Raw genomic sequence first — 21,713 nt, forward strand, 5'->3', positions numbered from 1 at the left:
ACGTTTCTGGAGCATGTGATTAATAAGTGATGCAGCAAACCCACGGTGGTCCTGATCGCTGTGAAGAATGGGTGTTTGGTCCCATTTGAAGCCATTAGCGTTCTACCGGTTTATTCTGTGAGAGGTGTCTGCTGCTCTGCTGAACTTTTGATGCAGCAGTGTGTCCTGTAGGAGGCCACCCACCCATGCATGTATTTATGAAGTATGCATCATGTCCCATTTTCTCTGAGTGCTGCCTGTACGGTCTTCTAAGGCATCAAATATTCATGACGAGAAATTTTTCAATTCCCCATTTTTAAAAGGAGGGTTGCACATCGGGATGAAAATCCAACTCATGTAAACTCTCTTTGTGATCCGTCAATGTTTATTTCGAAAAGTATCTTGTTTAAATCTCTACCTGTCAGACATGAAAGAGTATACATTTTACAGCAAAATTAGTGTCCACTCATCTGAAAGTTGCCAGAGATAGCATTAAAAATAGTGTCCAGACCAAAATCGATATAATACATTGTATTTGTACAATGGATCGAATCCCTGAGCTGGCAAAGTAAAAAATCTGTCATTCTGCCCCTGAACAAGGCAGTTAACCCCCTGTTCCCTGGTAGGCCATCATTATAAATAAGAATTTGTTCTTAACTCACTTGCCTAGTTAAATAAACGTATGTGGGTGCCCTGATTTATTTAATCAGTGCCTAGCACAGTGTAACTTGAATCTTTCCCTTACAGTATGCCTGGTACGGAGCATTGACTCCTAGCTGTTGAATGTCATACACTCTCATCATACTGTATTTAAGTTTCTGTGTGGTCATCATCTGTGGGCTCTCAGATTTTGCCAGCAGATCTTGTCTGAGCAACACCCCTGCAATGGTGAACCTTGCTTCCCCACATAGAGGTTTACTCACGGTCATTCACACTTATAATAATCGGATTGTTACACAGATGACTGCCTGGGTGTGCTGGGACACAGAGGTATGCAGACTGACTGAAGTGTAGCCTATCTTCCCTCCCTCCCTCATAGTGAACAGGATTATAAGGGCATGGCATTGAGCTATACGATTAACAAATAACATCACATGAAACTGTTTCAGAGAAAGTGAGAAGGGGAGGGTGTATTATGATACAGAGAGGGAATTGATTGATTCAATCTTACCTCTTATCAATAATAATGGGGTATATCATGGTCGCCACCCATACCTAAGCCCCAATGCTGTATCTGCAGAAAAGTATTTTTCCTTCAACAGAAGTTGAGGTTTAATTATGCCATTAATTATCATTAATCCGATCCCCCATAGTTTTGTGACTAGTTGGGTTTTCATGGTAATTAGACAACTGCTGCAGAGTCAGTGGATGTTTCATCTTACACAGTGCTTTCATCAGATGAAACACACACAACAGTGCTCACACAAACACCCACATCACCACACACGTCTTTTAGATTCAAGTTTATTTTGTTATTATTTAGTGCAAACAATATTACAAAACATGGTCAAAAAAATAAGAAAATGCAATACAATTTTAAAGTCTAAAGCATAAGAAGTGGGGTAAAACTATATCCTGAATAAAAGAAAGAAATCACATTAATGATATTCTCAGTATTTACAGTACACAAGATTCAGTTCATTTTGAACTTACATTCGGCCGTTTCCCCAGCATTCCATAGAGGTCAGAGTTCAGTCCCTTGGAGCTGACCTGGAAGGACTCAGGTCAAACTCTTGCCCATCCCAAATTGACCCCTAGCCCCTACCCTTAGGCACTTCACATAGATCTGAAAGAACTAGAGAGGTACCTTCTGGTAGAATTTTCACTATATTGCTCATACCTATACATTATTTTCAGATTTACACTTGGTATTTAGCAGGTAGGTGCTTGGTTTGGGAGTCCCAATGCCTTCCAATGAACCCCTGTCCTGGTCTCCTTCCATGTGTAATCACTGGTCTGTTAGGCAAGAGCAACATTTATATCATAACACTTTTAATCAGAGCCCTATACTGCATAGAGATCCATATTTGACTCTACTCTTAGCTCAAGACCAGAAAGTAAAAGAGACATGGAGGAGGAAGCCATATGGTGTCCCTCCTTTCCCCCAAAGTGGTACAACTGTCAAAAGAAAAAAAAAACAATTAAAATCACTTTAATATCGGTCATCAGTCTTTTAGCACACAACAAATACCAACACTCAATATGGAGAAAGTCATCTTTCAATCATTTAAAAATGTCACACTAAGAGCCTATAGCCACAGTATAGCCATTCAGACTGTAGTGAAACACCCCCAGGGAATATTCTTCCTGTTCTGGAAACGAAACAAAATATGTAAATATCCCTCAGACACATTCAAAGGGCAGTCAAATAAAGTGTTGTGTTTTTTGAATGAGAGCAGTGGTTAAACTGGTTGGTTGGGGTTAAGCATGCTGGTCCTGTGTGATTACTTGCACTTCAGCCTGAGATAGGCTAACCTTTAGTTGAAGAGCTCCTCTTGTCATTTCTAACACACACCTGTTCAAACTGTCTACCCTTGTTTCTAAAACAGCGATGTAGCTACTCTTCATGAATGAAGAAACATTTTCAGAGATGTTGAAAAAAGATCAATGCTTTTAAAACAGGGCTGGTGAATTGTATGTTATGTCAAAGCCTATGCAACCAAACCAAAACAAATAGCATCTAAATATTCCTAGCAATGGATGCGGGTATGTTTAATGATCCAAACAAATACGCGTTACATTTCAACACCTTAGAAAGCCAGCCTTAACCTGTATTCGTCTGTAATTGTATTGTGATCTGAAAACATCGGACACCAAGACGTCCTTATCTTACCGATAGTTATAGAAACTTCCTTCACCGATTAACCATATTTCACTAGGTGTTGTTTTTTCCTGACCAGGAATTAACCTTGTCCTAGTTATTTATATATATATATTTTTACCGGTCAACCCTTCTTGCTCAATTCATGAGTTAACCTTGATATTCCCCTCTCAATAGCAACAACTCTGCCCACAAGCAGATTTTCCCACTGAAAGCGGACATTTTGCATTGCGAAAGGTCACAGTGTCTGTCTGCCAGTGAAACAAGGACAGTGTGTCCAGCTCTTACACAAGAAAATGAGAGCGAGATATCAATGGCAAAAATGGCAAACTATCAAATCACTGAGTATCTCCCGAGGAAAGACACAAATGAGTTGAGCAATGGGCACGTAGTCAAAACCTTGATTTGCTTCGTCAGCACTTCTGTCACTGTTCCGTCCGTCCGTCCCCCCTCTCTTATAGCTACAGTACTGTATAACACATGAACAGGATCACTTTGTCGTTTGAAATAGCCACGAAAGTCAAATGTAAGTTCAAAATGCATGAGAAATAAAACCAAGTGAAAACATTTCCACTACATACAGTCGGAATGGCGTGAGAGTTTAGTGTCCGAAAGAGCATTTCTTTGCTCAGGCAGTTTATCCGTGACGCCAGCTAATCGTCTGATTTTCCCCACGTAGACGTAGACGTAGAAGCACTCATGCAACGACAACGAAAAAATATTCTAAAGGCGTTGATATAAGAAACATTTTTGAACAAACGTTTGAGATTTGAGGATTCTCCCATGAAGACAACATTGTTATGTCAACGCACAGTACTACATTTAAAATTTGATTAGCGACCTGTGTCAATTATCATCAAACGGCGAAATGAAGCGTAGGTAAGGCTTGGATTACAACAGCTAGTCAACAATGGGAGACACAAAACACACACACACACACACCCCCAAACCAGCGCACACTCTAACAAGTTCTAATGCAGAGGAGCTACTGAATCAGGCTGAGTGGACGAAAGTCACGTGAGTCTTTAAAATGTGTTAGGGAGGACCCAAACCATAGGCAGGTCCGGTTGGTACTGTACATCTCTACCCCACAATGACACAAAAGCATCTACGCCCTCTCTCTCTCTCTCTCTCTCTCTCAAATCAGAAAGACTGGATCCAACATAATTCACATATCACGATCTGCATAAATCTGGGGTACACACAGAAATCAAAATCATTTACACACACACACACACACACACACACACACACACACACACACACACACACACACACAACCAAACAGAGCTCGAAATGGAGCGGCACTAACAGAAGGGTAACGCTTGAAAAATAAATAACTTACGGTTGTCTTTTAAAAGACAGGACTTTGGAGGGGACCAGACCCGTTTCAAAGTATTTTCCGCCAGGCGGTAAGATGGACGTCTCTCCGTTGGCCCTAGATGAAGGGGAAAGAAGCGGTCCATGTTTTCACAGAGTAACAATGCCCTCTGCTTTCCTCCCACTGGTCCCCTGTGCTTCCTGGTCTTCGGGAGGCCATGTTGTTACCAGAAAAAAGTCTTCTGGAAGTCAGAGTCACTGAGAAGAACAGACTGGTTATCTTCACATGCCCCAGTTATCCCTTCTTATGGTGATCAGAGAGTCTTAAAGTAGGTCCATACAGTCCAGTACAGTCCCATGGATACAGTGTCCAGTGACGATTGACCGTCAATTATATATATTTTTTAAATTGAACCTTCATTTAACTAGGCAAGTCAGTTAAGGACAAATTCTTATTTACAATGATGGCCTACCCCGGACAAACCCGGCCAATGCTGGGCCAACTGCGCGCCGCCCTATGGGTCTCTCAATCATGGCCGGATGTGATACAAGCCTGGATTCAAACCAGGGACCATAGTGACGCCTCTTGCACTCAGATGCAGTGCCTTAGACAGCTGCGCCACTCGGTAGCGAATGAGTCAATGAGTCTACAGACACACAAACACACCTCAAACCTACATAGGACACACACATCCCACCTGGGCAGGATACGGGTCCACACACACCCCCACTGGGGGAATAAACCAGCCCGAGAAGCTGGACAACTCTGACCATAACAACTGAACGCACTCACGTACACCTGTGTGCACGCACAACCTGATCAGTCGTTCCTCTCTCCCTCTCACCCTCCACCTCCGACTCTCATTCTCAACGTGTGGAGTCGGTGCTGGGCGTGCCCAGCTGGTGCCAGTCTGCCCAGCACTGCCCGGCTGTCAGGGTCTTCAGGGGGATGAAGGCCTCGCCCAGCAGGGTGTTTTCCCAGAACGCACCCTCCCCCAGCACCCGCAGGTGGATCACCCTCTGCTGCAGGTCCCCGCGAGGGATACGGTCATACACCAGCTACGGGGAGAGAGAAGGGACAAATGTTATCTTCTTGACTTCATTGTAAGATGAATGAATTGTTTTATTTTGTACTTAGGAACATTTCCTCACCATCTCATTGTAGGTGGGGTTGCAGGTGCGTCTCGCAGCCTTGGTCTTCCTCTTGCCGGTTTTCTGGGGGTCTGGGAGAAGGTACAGCTTGACGTAGGGGTCAGGGTCTGTCCCATCCTGCAAGGGTTGCTGGTAAAGACAGAGAGGGGGGGGGGGGGGGGGTAGTCAGTATATCCACAATAACAGTATTCAACTTAAACAGTATGCTGAGTGTACACACACACACACACACTCACCAGGCCTCGTATGTGCATGACCATGATGAAGAGCTTGTCACTCTTATAGGAGATGGAGAGCTTGACCTCTCCTACCACTTTGCCTGAGACTGGACCCCAACAGATCTCTGGAGTTGGGGGAGAGAGACAGAGACTCAGACAGAGTATGTGGTTAGAGCTGAAAGAGTATAATGTAGGACCTGAATAAGTCTATAGCCTACAGTGTGTGTGTTTATAGTGGCAGGAAGTATGTGTCCACGTATTGTGTGACGGGCCAGGGAGGAGGGAGGGATGGAGCTACAGAGATAGGTGATTCTATTCCTCTGTAAGTGCTGTAGGTTCATTAGAAAGCCAATCAGGCAGAGTGACAGCTAGAGTTCCATTAACCTCTAACCCCTAACACATAAACCTTAGGTCAACATCAATGTAACCAAACACAGCAACCATAAAATCGCACTGTACAACTGTGCAAACAGCAATAAGTAAAGAAAACTGCTCCCATAGCAAGAAATGCTGCATGGTCTAAGAGACGTGCGTTAGTGTTTTTAGTACACCTCTGTGTTTGACATGCTGTGTGATTGCCGACACGTTGTTCAAACAGCGCATGATAAGACCCTAGTTTAAGTTATCACATAGGCTATTATTCCTGTCGCTAAGGGCACAGAGCCCCGGGGTCAGCTGATGCTGGCAGTACACTGGACTCAGCATTTGTTTTTAGTAAGTGATGAACTTTGACCCTGTGCCTACATGCTGTGCAAATGATCTCATTAAAATAACTATCGATCCTGTCAGTGAGTCATCTGATGAATCACACACTGTGTGTGTGTGTGTGTGTGTGTGTGTCTGTGTACCTGCAGGTTTGCTCTGCAGTGTGTTCACCACTGTTCCAGGTTTCTCATCTCTTTGCAGAGGATGGAAGAAAGTGTAGATGAGGTCACACTGAGAGATAGAGAGGGGGGTTGGAGAGGAGGATGAGGAAGTGTATATTCAGTGAATGACAGAAAAACAACAAAATGCCAACCTCCATGAGGTCTAATTCATTTACAGGTAGCACATGGACATTTTGAAAATGGAAAAATGAAATGCTAATACTTCGGGGCTAGCAATTCTAGCTTGCATTTTAGTTTGTCAAACTGTTCTATTACGGATACAGTGGACGAAAGTTTGCCAGCACACAGAGGCTGGACAGTTCTGATATGGGCCTGCAGTACCTCGCCCCGAGACAGCATGTGTGTCTAAGTCTGTAAAGCTGATATGACGCTGCTTCGAAAAAGGGAGGGGCTGAATTCTAAGAAACCCACCAGTCAAACTGAAACCACAGACACACAGACACTCTGTACCGGTCATTCTGCCAAGTGCACGTCGGGATATTTTATGATGTCAGTTAGAAAAAAAGAATACAGTCATTTTAAGAATCGCAGTAGTTTCATACAGTCATTTACACTAACCACTGTACATGGGATGTTACAGGATTAGGATGACAGTCTCGTGAACACACCAAAGGTCAGAGGGGACTGGTTACCTGGGCGACCTCTGGCGCAGCATGCACCAGATGCCAGACGTATCCGTTCAGCTCGTCTTTCCTCCTGTCAGCCATCGCCTCTCCTCGAGACCGCCCAATCAAAAAGCGGCTGGGGAAACTGGGAGGGGCAGCAAAGGACTTTGTCATGGTTTCACTTTACAGTTGCTACATCTAGTTACCGTAGGTAGTTAGTATGGGTACAGATAGAATACCACTGACATCCTTTCCTTTCAGTTATTTAGACTTCATTAAGCTCGATTAATCCAGAACTAAAATGTAGCGGAATTTGGTCAGATGCGCAAGTCTGTCCACGAGAGATTACTCCTCCATTATTATCCAAAATATTTGACTATTCCTCTATCGCTACTTAGAGTTAACTGTTGTTTCAAGAGAAGGGCGACGTTCTCTGTACACGATCAGTGTGTGTGTGTGTGTGTGCATAAGTGCATGCGTGCGTGTTACCTGGGTAGTTTGGATGAGGGGAAGATGAGGCGTAGTTTACTGTGTAGTTCATAGAACTCCTCAAAGCTCCTCTGGACCAACACTGACCCCTGCTGGCCTTCCCGCTCCACCTTCACCACAAACGCCTGGGGAGAGGGACAAACACACAATGTCTTCACTGACATTCTCAACCTATCCATGACTGGGTCTGTGATACCTACATGTTTCAAGCAGACCACCACAGTCCCTGTGCCCAAGAAAGGTATCCCGCCTAAATGACTTCCGCCCTGTAGCACTCGGTAGCCATGAAGTGCAAGCAGCATACCACCCTGCATCCCACTGCTGGCTTGCTTCTGAAGCTAAGCAGGGTTGGTCCCTCGATGGGAGACTAGACACTGCTGGAAGTGGTGTTGGAGGGCCAGTAGGAGGCACCCTTTCCTCTGGTCTAAAGAAGTATATCCCAGCCCTGTGTAGGGGTGTTAACCCCAGTGTCCTGGCTAAACCCCGGTGTCTTGGCCCTCACACCATCATGGTTACCTAATCATCCCCAGATTACAATTGGCTCATTCCTCTCCCCTGTAACTATTCCCCAGGTTGTTGCCGTAAATGAGAACATGTTCTCAGTCAACTTACCTGGTTAACTACAGTGCCTTGCGAAAGTATTCGGCCCCCTTGAACTTTGCGACCTTTTGCCACATTTCAGGCTTCAAACATAAATATATAAAACTGTATTTTTTTTGTGAAGAATCAACAACAAGTGGGACACAATCATGAAGTGGAACGACATTTATTGGATATTTCAAACTTTTTTAACAAATCAAAAACGGAAAAATTGGGCGTGCAAAATTATTCAGCCCCTTTACTTTCAGTGCAGCAAACTCTCTCCAGAAGTTCAGTGAGGATCTCTGAATGATCCAATGTTGACCTAAATGACTAATGATGATAAATACAATCCACCTGTGTGTAATCAAGTCTCCGTATAAATGCACCTGCACTGTGATAGTCTCAGAGGTCCGTTAAAAGCGCAGAGAGCATCATGAAGAACAAGGAACACACCAGGCAGGTCCGAGATACTGTTGTGAAGAAGTTTAAAGCCGGATTTGGATACAAAAAGATTTCCCAAGCTTTAAACATCCCAAGGAGCACTGTGCAAGCGATAATATTGAAATCTACCAAGACCTGGCCGTCCCTCTAAACTTTCAGCTCATACAAGGAGAAGACTGATCAGAGATGCAGCCAAGAGGCCCATGATCACTCTGGATGAACTGCAGAGATCTACAGCTGAGGTGGGAGACTCTGTCCATAGGACAACAATCAGTCGTATATTGCACAAATCTGGCCTTTATGGAAGAGTGGCAAGAAGAAAGCCATTTCTTAAAGATATCCATAAAAAGTGTCGTTTAAAGTTTGCCACAAGCCACCTGGGAGACACACCAAACATGTGGAAGAAGGTGCTCTGGTCAGATGAAACCAAAATTGAACTTTTTGGCAACAATGCAAAACGTTATGTTTGGCGTAAAAGCAACACAGCTCATCACCCTGAACACACCATCCCCACTGTCAAACATGGTGGTGGCAGCATCATGGTTTGGGCCTGCTTTTCTTCAGCAGGGACAGGGAAGATGGTTAAAATTGATGGGAAGATGGATGGAGCCAAATACAGGACCATTCTGGAAGAAAACCTGATGGAGTGTACAAAAGACCTGAGAACTGGGACGGAGATTTGTCTTCCAACAAGACAATGATCCAAAACATAAAGCAAAATCTACAATGGAATGGTTCAAAAATAAACATATCCAGGTGTTAGAATGGCCAAGTCAAAGTCCAGACCTGAATCCAATCGAGAATCTGTGGAAAGAACTGAAAACTGCTGTTCACAAATGCTCTCCATCCAACCTCACTGAGCTCGAGCTGTTTTGCAAGGAGGAATGGGAAAAAATTTCAGTCTCTCGATGTGCAAAACTGATAGAGACATACCCCAAGCGACTTACAGCTGTAATCGCAGCAAAAGGTGGCGCTACAAAGTATTAACTTAAGGGGGCTGAATAATTTTGCACGCCCAATTTCTCAGTTTTTGATTTGTTAAAAAAGTTTGAAATATCCAATAAATGTCGTTCCACTTCATGATTGTGTCCCACTTGTTGTTGATTCTTCACAAAAAAATACAGTTTTATATCTTTATGTTTGAAGCCTGAAATGTGGCAAAAGGTCGCAAAGTTCAAGGGGGCCGAATACTTTCGCAAGGCACTGTAAATAAAAAGATGTGCTTTGACAGACTGGTAATGGCTCAAATTAACACCTTCATCCTGGAAACCCTAGACTACCTCCAATTCGCACACTGCCCCCACAGATGATGCCATTGCACTTCACACTTTCCCTTTCCCACACTTGCCCTTTCCCACCTGGACAAAAAGAACACCCATGTGAGAATGCTGTTCATTGACTATAGCTCAGCGTTCAACACCTTAGTGCCCACAAAGCTCTTTGCTAAGGACCCTGGGACTAAACACCTCCCTCTGCAATTGGATCCTGGACTTCCTGATGTGCCTCCCCAAGTGGTAAGGGTAGGCAACAACACATCTGCCACGCTGATCCTCAACACGGGGCCCCTCAGGGGTGCGTGCTTAGTCCCCTCCTGTTCACCCACGACTGCGTGGCCAAGCACGACTCCAACACCATCATTAAGTTTGCTGACGACACAACAGTGGTAGGCCTGATAACCGACAATGATGAGACAGCCTATAAGTAGGAAGTCAGAGACCTGGAAGTGTGGTGCCAGAACAACCACCTCTCTCTAAATGTGAGCAAGACAAAGGAGATGTTTGTGGACTACAGGAAAAAGAGGACCGAACACACCCCCATTCACATCGACGGGGTTGTAGTGGACCAGGTTAAGAGTTTCAAGTTACTTGGTGTCTACATCACCAACAAACTATCATGGTCCAAACACACCAAGACAGTCGTGAAAAAGGCACGACAACACCTTTTCTCCCTCAAGAGACTAAGATTTGGTATGGGTCCCCAGATCCTCAAAAAGTTGTACAGCTGCAGCATTGAGAGCATCCTGACTGGTTGCATCACCACCTGGTATGGCAACTGCTCGGCATCTGACCATAAGACACTACAGAGGGTAGTGCGTATGGCCTAGTACATCACTGGGGCCAAGCTTCCTGCCATCCAGGACCTATATACTAGGCGGTGTCAGAGGAAGGCAAAAAATTGTCAAAGACTCCAGTCACCCAAGTCATAGTCCGCTCTCTCTGCTACCGCACGGCAAGAGGTACCGAAGCGCCAAGTCTAGGTCCAAAAGGCTCGTTAACAGCTTCTACCCCCAAGTCATAAGACTGCTGAACAATTAATCAAATGGCCACCAGGACAATTTAAATTGACCCACCACCAACTATTGTTTTTACACTGTTGCTACTCGCTGTTTATTATCTATGCATCGTCACTTTTACCCCTACCTACATGTGCAAATTACCTCGACTAACCCGCACCCCCGCACAGTGACTCGGTACCGGTACCACCTGTATATACAGTGGGGCAAAAAAGTATTTAGTCAGCCACCAATTGTGCAAGTTCTCCCACTTAAAAAGATGAGAGAGGCCTGTAATTGTCATCATAGGTACACTTCAACTATGACAGACAAAATGAGAAAAAAAATCCACATAATCACATTGTAGGATTTTTTATTAATTTATTTGCAAATTATGGTGGAAAATAAGTATTTGGTCACCTACAAACAAGCAAGATTTCTGGCTCTCACAGACCTGTAACTTCTTCTTTAAGAGGCTCCTCTGTCCTCCATTCGTTACCTGTATTAATGGCACCTGTTTGAACTTGTTATCAGTATAAAAAACACCTGTCCACAACCTCAAACAGTCACACTCCAAACTCCACTATGGCCAAGACCAAATAGCTGTCAAAGGACACCAGAAACAAAATTGTAGACCTGCACCAGGCTGGGAAGACTGAATCTGCAATAGGTAAGCAGCTTGGTTTGAAGAAATCAACTGTGGGAGCAATTATTAGGAAATTGAAGACATACAAGACCACTAATAATCTCCCTCGATCTGGGGCTCCACGCAAGATCTCACCCCGTGGGGTCAAAATGATCACAAGAACGGTGAGCAAAAATCCCAGAACCACACGGGGGGACCTAGTGAATGACCTGCAGAGAGCTGGGACCAAAGTAACAAAGCCTACCATCAGTAACACACTACGCCGCCAGGGACTCAAATCCTGCAGTGCCAGACGTGTCCCCCTGCTTAAGCCAGTACATGTCCAGGAGAGCATTTGGATGATCCAGAAGATTGGGAGAATGTCATATGGTCAGATGAAACCAAAATATAACTTTTTGGTAAAAACTCAACTCGTCCTGTTTGGAGGACAAAGAATGCTGAGTTGCATCCAAAGAACACCATACCTACTGTGAACCATGGTGGTGGAAACATCATGCTTTGGGGCTGTTTTTCTGCAAAGGGACCAGGACGACTGATCCATGTAAAGGAAAGAATGAATGGGGCCATGTATCGTGAGATTTTGAGTGAAAACCTCCTTCCATCAGCAAGGGCATTGAAGATGAAACGTGGCTGGGTCTTTCAGCATGACAATGATCCCAAACACACCGCCCGGGCAACGAAGGAGTGGCTTCGTAAGAAGCATTTCAAGGTCCTGGAGTGGCCTAGCCAGTCTCCAGATCGCAACCCCATAAAAAATATTTGGAGGGAGTTGAAAGTCCGTGTTGCCCAGCAACAGCCCCAAAACATCACTGCTCTAGAGGAGATCTGCATGGAGGAATGGGCCAAAAATACCAGCAACATTGTGTGAAAACCTTGTGAAGACTCATAGAAAACATTTGACCTCTGTCATTGCCAACAAAGGGTATATAACAAAGTATTGAGATAAACTTTTGTTATTGACCAAATACTTATTTTCCACCATAATTTTCAAATAGATTAATAAAAAATCCTACAATGTGATTTTCTGGATTTTTGTTCTCATTTTGTCGATCATAGTTGAAGTGTACGTATGATGAAAATTACAGGCCTCTCTCATCTTTTTAAGTGGGAGAACTTGAACAATTGGTGGCTGACTAAATATTTTTTTGCCCCACTGTAGCCTTGTTATTGTTATTTTATTGTGTTACTTTTTATTTGACTTTTTTACCTTAGATAACTTAGTAATTATTTTCTTAACTCCATTTCTTGAACTGCATTGTTGGTTAAGGGCTTGTAAAGTAAGCATTTCACGGTAAGGTCTACACCGGTTGTATTCGGCGCATGTGACAAATAAAATGTGATTTGTATTTGATTTGTATGCTACACAAGAGTTACATACTGGAGCAAAGTTGATCTTTTAAACATACATTTTTTTTGGGGGGGGATAGGATAGAGAGGAAAGACAAGAGGAGAGAGTTGCTAAAACAGCAGAGGGACAGATTCCAACCCATACTGCAGAAGTATGTGTTCCGCGGCGCTGGCTTAAACCATAGAAGAGATAATCTTACATGACTGGACCCTTACATGATGTTTCCTTTACTGAGGCTATACTGAGGGTAAGCGTACGGTAGAGGCCGTTTGAATTTTATATTTTTGATGGGCCTATACTAGTGGTGTAGGTCCCACTAACTCAACTCTGGAACTCAAAGCAAGTTCCACTGCTATTTTTCATTGTTCCCCTCTAGCCAGGGACTGATTAAGACCTGGGACACCAGGTGTGCGCAATTAATTATCAGGTAGAACAGAAAACCAGCAGGCTCCAGGCCTCATGGGGTAGGAGTTGAAAACCCCTGGTCTAGGTGCATACGTTAATACATCTAAAAAAGCTTTAATTTGCTGGTTATGTAGTATAGTATACGACCTAAATATCCCTTGTTTGGCCTATATGTACATGCAACTATAGACTTACGTGTGTTTAATTTACTAGGGTCGTAGGTGTACATGACTGTAGACTTACGTATGTTTAATTTACTAGGGTCGTAGGTGTACATGACTGTAGACTTACGTATGTTTAATTTACTAGGGTCGTAGGTGTGTATGACTGTAGACTTACGTATGTTTAATTTACTAGGGTCGTAGGTGTGTATGACTGTAGACTTACGTATGTTTAATTTACTAGGGTCGTAGGTGTGTATGACTTTAGACTTACGTATGTTTAATTTACTAGGGTGGTAGGTGTGTATGACTGTAGACTTACGTATCCTTTGCTGGGGCTGTAGGTTCGTATGTGTCGGCAGACAAAGAGGTTGCGGATGAGTCCGTCAGTCTTGAGGGTGTAAACCCGTGGGGCGAAGGAGAGCACAGGACGCTCCTCGGATGAGGCAAACTTCATCTGAGCCAAGTTATGGATGAAGAAGTTCAACTTAGTGGCAACACTGCCCAGACTGGACTCTATCAACCTAGAGAAAGAGAGACAAAAGAGAAAGACAGAAAGACAGGGAGAGAGAGGAGACAGAGGGGGGAAGAAAGAGAGGAGAGAGAGGAGACAGAGGGGGGAAGAAAGAGAGGAGAGAGAGGAGACAGAGGGGGGAAGAAAGAGAGGAGAGAGAGGAGACAGAGGGGGGAAGAAAGAGAGGAGAGAGAGAGAGAGAGAGAGGGGGAGAGAGAGAGGGGGGTGATATGAGTCAAACAATTGACAACAACCATAACAACCATAGCAGACAAGTGAAAAAAACAGACAGAGACACACAGTCTATGACACAGAAGTCATAGTCTCATGTCAGATGGCATCACTCCTACGTGACGCTCGTCCCTCAACCAATCTGTCGTGTAGAATGTGGAACTCAGCTGTGCTGTAGAACTCGGCGCATTAATCAGGGCAGAACAGATATCATGCAAATTTGCTAGAGCGCCAATACACTAGCTAGCTAGCAAGATGGGGTACTCAGCATTGAGTGTGTGAACTAGCGTTGTTAGCATCCCTCCCTTTCGTTTCTTATGGATTGATTTGATACTAGTTCAGCCAGCAAGCAGCGAGCAAATTTTCATGCACATTTCAAATTTCATAAATGATTCTACCACCAAAAATTGACGGTGTCACCTTGGTAACATTTTCGACAGCATATTGTAGCTGAACTTCTTTCTAGCTATCCCATGGGTGTTTGTGAGTTATCAGATGCACTGATCTATCTGACGTCAGACATTGAAACAGAAGTGTGTGTGTGTGTGTGTGTGTGTGTGTGTGTGTACCTGGTGAAGTACATGGTGGCGTCAGCCTCAGACTCGTGAGGTCTCAGCGCGTCGTAGACGTACTTCAGATCATCCAGGTCGGACAGCTCAGGGATGCCACAGGACAACATCTTACACAGAAAACACAGGAAAACATCAGTGTGTGTGCGCGCGCGTGTGTGTGTGTGTGTGTGTGTGTGTGTGCGTGTGTGTGTGTGTGTGTACGCACCAGTCCCAGTAGGTTGAGGAAGAGGTGTGCGTGTTTGCGGATGAGGTTGTAGGCCTCACAGCACAGGTCCACAAAGTCATGGAAGCGACTGGAAGGTTTGTCTCCTCCGTTGATGACGTAGGCCATGTCAGAGGTGAACACAAACGGAGCACGGTCCCTGACAATCACAAACACACACGCACAGAGAAACACTAATCAGAACACAGGGCCATTGGTCTCTGCCAATAGGAACAGAACCATCTTTAGCGGTCTGCCAATCAGAAAAAGACAGTTTCCGGGATCCTTGGGATGTCCATACCCTAAGGCCTAACATTAACCCCTACCCTTACCGTAACCATTTTAAATGTCAACTTCTGTGGGGTGACATCAGAGTTGGGACATCCAAAGGATTCTAGATAGCAAGGACCCTTCGGTAAGGCATAGCCAAAAACAAAGACTAAGTGGCTAAAGTTGTGATCCTCTGTCCTAGCGATAGGGGCTACGGCTAGATTTTAAATTGAAGTTGGGCATACATTTCCCAGCGTCCTCTCTGCCTCACGGGCTCACCGTTTGATGTTGCCAAACATTTGTGCATGTCCCAGGAACTTGCCGAAGTCGATGTGGAACATGTGACCGCTGGTCTTCAGCATGATGTTGTCGTTGTGGCGGTCACAGATACCCAGGATGTAGGTGGCCACGCAGCAGCCTGCGCACGAGTAAATGAAGTTCTCCACAGCCTAGCATGCCGTGGAACAGGGTTAGAGGTTACAGGTCAAAGTGTGTACAACAGAGAGAGAGAGCGAGAGACAGAGAGCGAGAGTGTGCGTGCGTATGTGTGTGTGCTTGAGTGAGTGTGTGCGTGCATGCATGCGAAAAACTGTGTGCGTGCGCTTTAGTGACCGTACCTTCTCGTACTCGTCCTCTGTAGGGTTGTGTTTCTGTAGCCAGTCAGCCAGGGGGCGGTCCTTAAAGGAACCAGTCACTCCATGTTCCCCCTGGATCTTCCTCAGAGTCTCAGCCTGGGGAATCATCTCCACCATACCTGACAGAGAGAGACGGGGAGGGAGAGGATAACAGGAGAGAGGAGGGAGAGGGGAAGGAAGAGGTAGAGAGAGGGTGGGATAAAAAGGAGGAGAAAGAGGGGGAGGAGATAGGTAGAGAGGGGAGCGAGTCAGTACTGTAACTCATCCCCAATTTATATCTCCACCCCCCTCCCCCTCTCTCCCTTCCTCCCTCCTCACCTCTGCCTCGTCCAGTAGAGAAGCATCTGAAGATGACCATCCTCATGTCCAGTCCCTCCTGGATCCAGATCTTGTTCATGATGCGGATGATCTGCAAGGTCAGCATGTCCTGGCGCAGGTCATCACCTGACTGGGAAGCAAAGGTCAAAGGGCACAAGACACAGAGGTCACAGAGGTCACAGATGTCGAAGGTCAACAAGGGTTCAGAAAGGCACAATTAAGTGGTTTGTTGATTCAGTAGTTTAGAATGTGTGCCTTGAAGATGACGTTGATGTTGTCTCCTCGAGGGTCCAGGTTCTGGAAGGACAGTTTGAGGGGCACGGCATTGGAGTTGAAGTAGGAACACGACTGCAGACCGGAGATGAGAGAAAGGATTAGAGATCAAATACACACACACAGGAGCGTACATACGGACTAAAAACACACACCGGACGGAGCACATACATACACTAAAACACTAAAGGAACATACACATACTACAATTGAACACAGAACACCCAGAGGCAGACATACACACAAGAAACCAAAGACACTGTCCATTAGCATTTATGCAAACAAACCATGGGCATGCGTCCCCATTCCCTACAGTATCCTTCATTTGACCAGGGAATTATCATTCATGAAAGCGATGATACTTGGGTCAATGACAGGAACACAGGCTTAGACCCAGACTGGCAAGCTTCTAAGCAACTGAGGAATCATTGCGTAACACAAATCAGAAAGGTTCAATCTGATTATTATGTAACCGCTCTCCCATTGTAATGGGAACCCGGCTAAATTCTGGAAAACTGTCAAATCCCTGAAGTTCTTCATCCTCTCTGCCAACATCTTAATTCAGACAGGCTTCATTACGGACACAAATGCCATCATTGATGCATTTAAATCACCATTTTATTTCAGTGGGCAATCTCTTTGAAAGGAACTAATTGTCACGAATATTACCGAAGGTGACTCCCCTTCTTGTTCGGGTGGCGCTCGGCGGTCGTCGTCGCCGGTCTACTAGCTATCGCCGATCCGTTGTTCTGTGTTCGTTTAGTTCTGTCTAATTGGTATCACCTGTTTCTTGTTTGGTTGTTAGGATAGGGTTATATATAGTCTGTTCAGCCCGCTTCTGTTTCGTGCGGGCTTGTTCTCCTGTTTCTTTGTTTGAGTGTATTTTTGTTGGCATTTGGGTTTCACGCTGTCCCGTTTATATTTCGGTTCATTTGTGTTTCCACTTTTGTTCATGTTATGTTTCCAGGACATTAAAGCGTGTTGTTTTTCCCACATCCTTTGCTCTCTGCGCCTGACTCCACACCTCTTCACTCATTTACTCGTAACACTAATAAGCCTATTCACAATGCTATTGGGTTGGATGCTGATAGGGGTAACTTGCAGAATGATCAGAGAAATGATAGTCAAAGCTGTTCTTTTAGGCAATTTACAGAAATTGGATGCTTTGCTAGCAACAGACAACAATAAATCCACAGGGGGCGACCAATTGGATCCCGGTCTGCTTGTGTGCAGCGCCCATCAATGTTGGCTCAATAACCCTCATTTTTTATTTTATATTGTTATCAGGAAATTTTCCAAGTATGGAAATCAGCTTTTGTGCTGCCACTCCATAAGGGAGGCGATAGTAGTGATCTTAATAATTATCGCCCCATTTCAAGGCTTCCTTGTACAGCTAAGATTCTCCAATCCTTGGTAAATGTACAACTTAGCTTTTTTTTTTTTTTTTTGAGAAGTGTATTTTTGTATGTAAACCAGGGTTTAGGCCTGGGCGTACTGCAGGACTATTACAGCAACCTCTTTAGTTGTTAATGATCTTGCCAATGCTTTAGACACTACAATGAAATGTGCTGCTTTGTTTGTGGTCCTGCCAAAAGCTTTTGATACTGTTGATCTTGCTATTTCACTGAATAAGTTGTCGTCGAAAGGCCTGAAATCTGACGCCTGGTCATGGATTTATGATTATCTTAGTGTCAGACCTCAGGCCATTGTGATTGTCGGGGTTTCTTGAATTTCTTGAAGTACACAAAGGTGTTCCGCATGGGTCAATACTAGGTCACGCCCTGACGAGGGTGGTTTGTGTAGTTTTTGTACTGTCTAGGGGTTTTTGTATGTCTAGGGGTTTATATGTCTATGGTTGCCTAGGTTGGTTCCCAATCAGAGGCAGCTGTTTATCGTTGTCTCTGATTGGGGACCATATTCAGGTAGCCATATTTCTTAGGTATTTTGTGGGTTATTGTCTATGTGTAGTTGCCTGTCAGTACTCGTGTCTCATAGCTTCACGTTCGTTTTGTTGTTTTGTATAGTTTGTTTAGTGTTCTTCGTTTAAAAAAAAGAAGTATGTATTCTTGGTTTCCTCGTTATGACGAACGTGACAACTAGGACCTGTTCTTTGCAGTATTTATATAAATGCTATTAATCTGTTAACATTTTTAAATGTATGGGGATTGATACTATTACACAGGCAATTGCCCCGACTGCTGACCTGGCTATGACAAGGCTACAGTCCGATTTTGCAGTTGTGCAGGAAGCCCTTACTGATAAAAACTAAATACATGTTGTTTTCAAGTTCGTGTAAGATTGTCTCGGGTGGATTACATCTTAACTCATGATGGTTCTATAACAGAAACAAATCTCGTCTCTCTCTAGATAGCAGGAAGCAGGTTGTGCAGTCAACCTTTCTCCCGGTTCTTGATTATGGTTCTACTATTTATCAAAGTGCACGTGCCTCTACGTTTTCATAGCACCCTTCGTTTTATCACAGACAGTTATATTACTCATCACTGCATTCTTTACCAAAAGGTTGGCTGGACGTCTTTGAAGTCACCTAGGTCACATCGTCACGCTCTTTTTGTTTACAAAGCCCGGCTCCACAAACTTCCGACTTACCTGACATCACTGTTAAGATTGAAAATGACCAGTTATCAAACCCGTTCACAGAGTCTGGAGACTCCTTTGGTGTTTAGGGAGTTTGGTAAATCAGCCTTTCATTTCCATGCACCTTACGTGTGGAATGATCTAGAATACACTTTAAAATAGGAGGAATTGGTGCCTCTAGGGCATTTCAGACAGTTGTTAGGGGACCTTTTAACTGAAGAATGTGTCCGTTTTTTTGATTGAGTTAAGCTTTTCGTGTATAATAATGTGCATTTTATTGTGTATATGAATGTGTAGCTTAATGTGTTTATTGTATTTTGATGTGTATTGTGGTGCATCTGGGAAAGAGACTCGGTCTCAGCATTGACTCCCTGTCAAAATAAAGATGAAAAAAAACAAAAAAAAACATGTACCTGTATGTTGACGGCTTTGACCAGCATGCCAGGGTTGAGGGGGAGACGGCAGCTGCTGCTGACTGAGAAGAACTGCCTGACCTCCTCCAGTCCCTCCCGAAGGATGGCCTGTCTGCTGGAGGGAGAGGTGTCCCGGACACGTTGGGCTACTTTAGCCAGGATGGTGACCAGCCAGCACTGCCTGTCAAACTCCTCCCTGAGACCCCGACCCACACAGCACAGCAGGCCTGCTAACAGGTGCTGGTACCTCCCACTGAACTGACTGTCCTGCAGAGTGTCCTTCAACAACCTGGGAGAGAGCGAGAGAGAGAGGTTCAAAACACGTAAAGAAACTGTTTTATAACAATTGTCGTGTATCCATCCTTTTTCCCCTTGAGGCAAGCACAGATCTATAAATGATCTGGTGGTCAAAGTAATGTTACCACATCCTCTTTCCCCTTGAGGCAAGCACAGATCTATAAATGATCTGGTGGTCAAAGTAATGTTACCACATCCTCTTTCCCCTTGAGGCAAGCACAGATCTATAAATGATCTGGTGGTCAAAGTAATGTTACCACATCCTCTTTCCCCTTGAGGCAAGCACAGATCTATAAATGATCTGGTGGTCAAAGTAATGTTACCACATCCTTTTTCCCCTTGAGGCAAGCACAGATCTATAAATGATCTGGTGGTCAAAGTAATGTTACCACATCCTTTTTCCCCTTGAGGCAAGCACAGATCTATAAATGATCTGGTGGTCAAAGTAATGTTACCACATCCTTTTTCCCCTTGAGGCAAGCACAGATCTATAAATGATCTGGTGGTCAAAGTAATGTGACCATATTTTTTTTCTTCCACGAATTCAAACAATTCAGGTCTGTATTCTTAAAGTAATGTAGGAAAGAAAAACGCATTTCTGAAGTACTCCAACAGGGCCAATATCTCCCTGGCTATTGGTCATACTTGGTATTAGTAGTTTATTAGGATCCCCATTAGCTGTTGTGATAGCAGCAGCTGCTCTTCCTGGGGTCCACACAGAACATGAAACATGACATAGTACAGAACATTAATAGACAAGAACAGCTCAAGGACAGAACTACATACATTTCAAAAGTCACATGTAGCCTACATATCAGTACATACACACAATATCTAGGTCAAACAGGGGAGCGGCGTTGTGCCGTGAGGTGTTGCTTTATCTGGTTTTAAAACCTGGTCTGCTGTTAACTTGAGCAATCTGAGATGGGAGTTCCATGCAATCATGGCTCTATATAATACTCTTGAATTTGTTTTGGATTTGGGGACTGTGGAAAGACCCCTGGTGGCATGTCTGGGGGGGGTAAGGGTGACTGTCAGTGCAGTGCTGTGTATAAAGTTGACATTACAAACAATTTGGAATTGAACACGTTTCTTATAAAAATGAAAACATGTTGCAGTCAGTCTCTCCTCTACTTTTAGCCAAGAGAGACGGACAGCATATTATTGGCCGTCTGATTACAGTGAAGAGTACGATGTGCCGCTCTGTTCTGGGACCACTGCAGTTTTGTCTAGGTCCTTCTTTGCAGCACCTGACCATATAACTGAGCAATAATCAAGATAGAACTAGACCTTGTAGGACTTGCTTTGTGGAGTGTGGTGTCAAGAAAGCAAAGCATCTCTTTATCATGGACAGAACTCTTCCCATCTTTAAAACCATTAAATCAATATGTTTTGACCATGACAGTTTACAATCCAAGGTCACACCAAATAATTTTGTCTCCTCAACTTTCTCAACAGCCACACATAATTCATTATCAGATTCAGCTGAGGTCTAGAACGCAAGAAATGATTTGTACCAAATAGAATGCTCTTAGTTTTAGAGATGGTCAGGACTAGTTTATTACTAGCCACCCATTCTAAAATGGACTGCAACTCTCTGTTACGGTCCCTTGTGCAGTACTGTATATTGTGTAAATATATAAAATTGTGTACTTTGTGTTCTGATGCTATTGTGTTAAGTCATTTTTAAGAATCCATTCGGAAAATCCTAATGTATACTACATAAAGTTTGTTTTGGCATTTCCCAATCTGTCCAGCAGGTGGCGACATGTCTTCAGGACAAACATGCATACAAAGTGTCAATGATATCGTACATTACTGCATTGTCATGTATGGGCTCCAGTGCACTACTGTATGATTAAACGGGTGTTTCTGTGAGCGAATGTGAGTCATGAGATGACTGGTCTATGTGAATTAGAAGTGGTTGTATGTACAGTGCCTTCAGGAAGTATTCATACCACATGACTTATTCCACATTACAGCCTGAATTCAATTCAATGATTCTTTATTTTTTTTTCTCACCCATCTACACAATACCCCAGAATGACAAAGTGAATACATGTTTTT

At 44.1% G+C, this 21,713-nt stretch overlaps 1 protein-coding gene across 1 annotated transcript in view; it reads right to left on the reverse strand.

Moving 5' to 3' along the window:
- Positions 1 to 2,029: 2,029 nt before the first annotated feature.
- LOC115142939 (phosphatidylinositol-4-phosphate 3-kinase, catalytic subunit type 2 beta) overlaps positions 2,030 to 21,713 on the reverse strand; it is a 70,496-nt gene continuing 50,812 nt past the window's right edge. The window contains 14 exon segments of the mRNA XM_029682826.2: positions 2,030 to 5,179; positions 5,273 to 5,401; positions 5,509 to 5,615; positions 6,339 to 6,426; positions 7,010 to 7,127; positions 7,472 to 7,596; positions 13,649 to 13,850; positions 14,641 to 14,750; positions 14,849 to 15,005; positions 15,395 to 15,564; positions 15,733 to 15,869; positions 16,069 to 16,198; positions 16,324 to 16,416; positions 19,350 to 19,638. Coding sequence (XP_029538686.2) covers positions 4,988 to 5,179; positions 5,273 to 5,401; positions 5,509 to 5,615; positions 6,339 to 6,426; positions 7,010 to 7,127; positions 7,472 to 7,596; positions 13,649 to 13,850; positions 14,641 to 14,750; positions 14,849 to 15,005; positions 15,395 to 15,564; positions 15,733 to 15,869; positions 16,069 to 16,198; positions 16,324 to 16,416; positions 19,350 to 19,638 — 2,047 coding nt within the window. The 3' untranslated portion in view covers positions 2,030 to 4,987.

The sequence above is a fragment of the Oncorhynchus nerka genome, linkage group LG15, assembly GCF_034236695.1.
Source record: "Oncorhynchus nerka isolate Pitt River linkage group LG15, Oner_Uvic_2.0, whole genome shotgun sequence".
NCBI lineage: Eukaryota > Metazoa > Chordata > Actinopteri > Salmoniformes > Salmonidae > Oncorhynchus > Oncorhynchus nerka.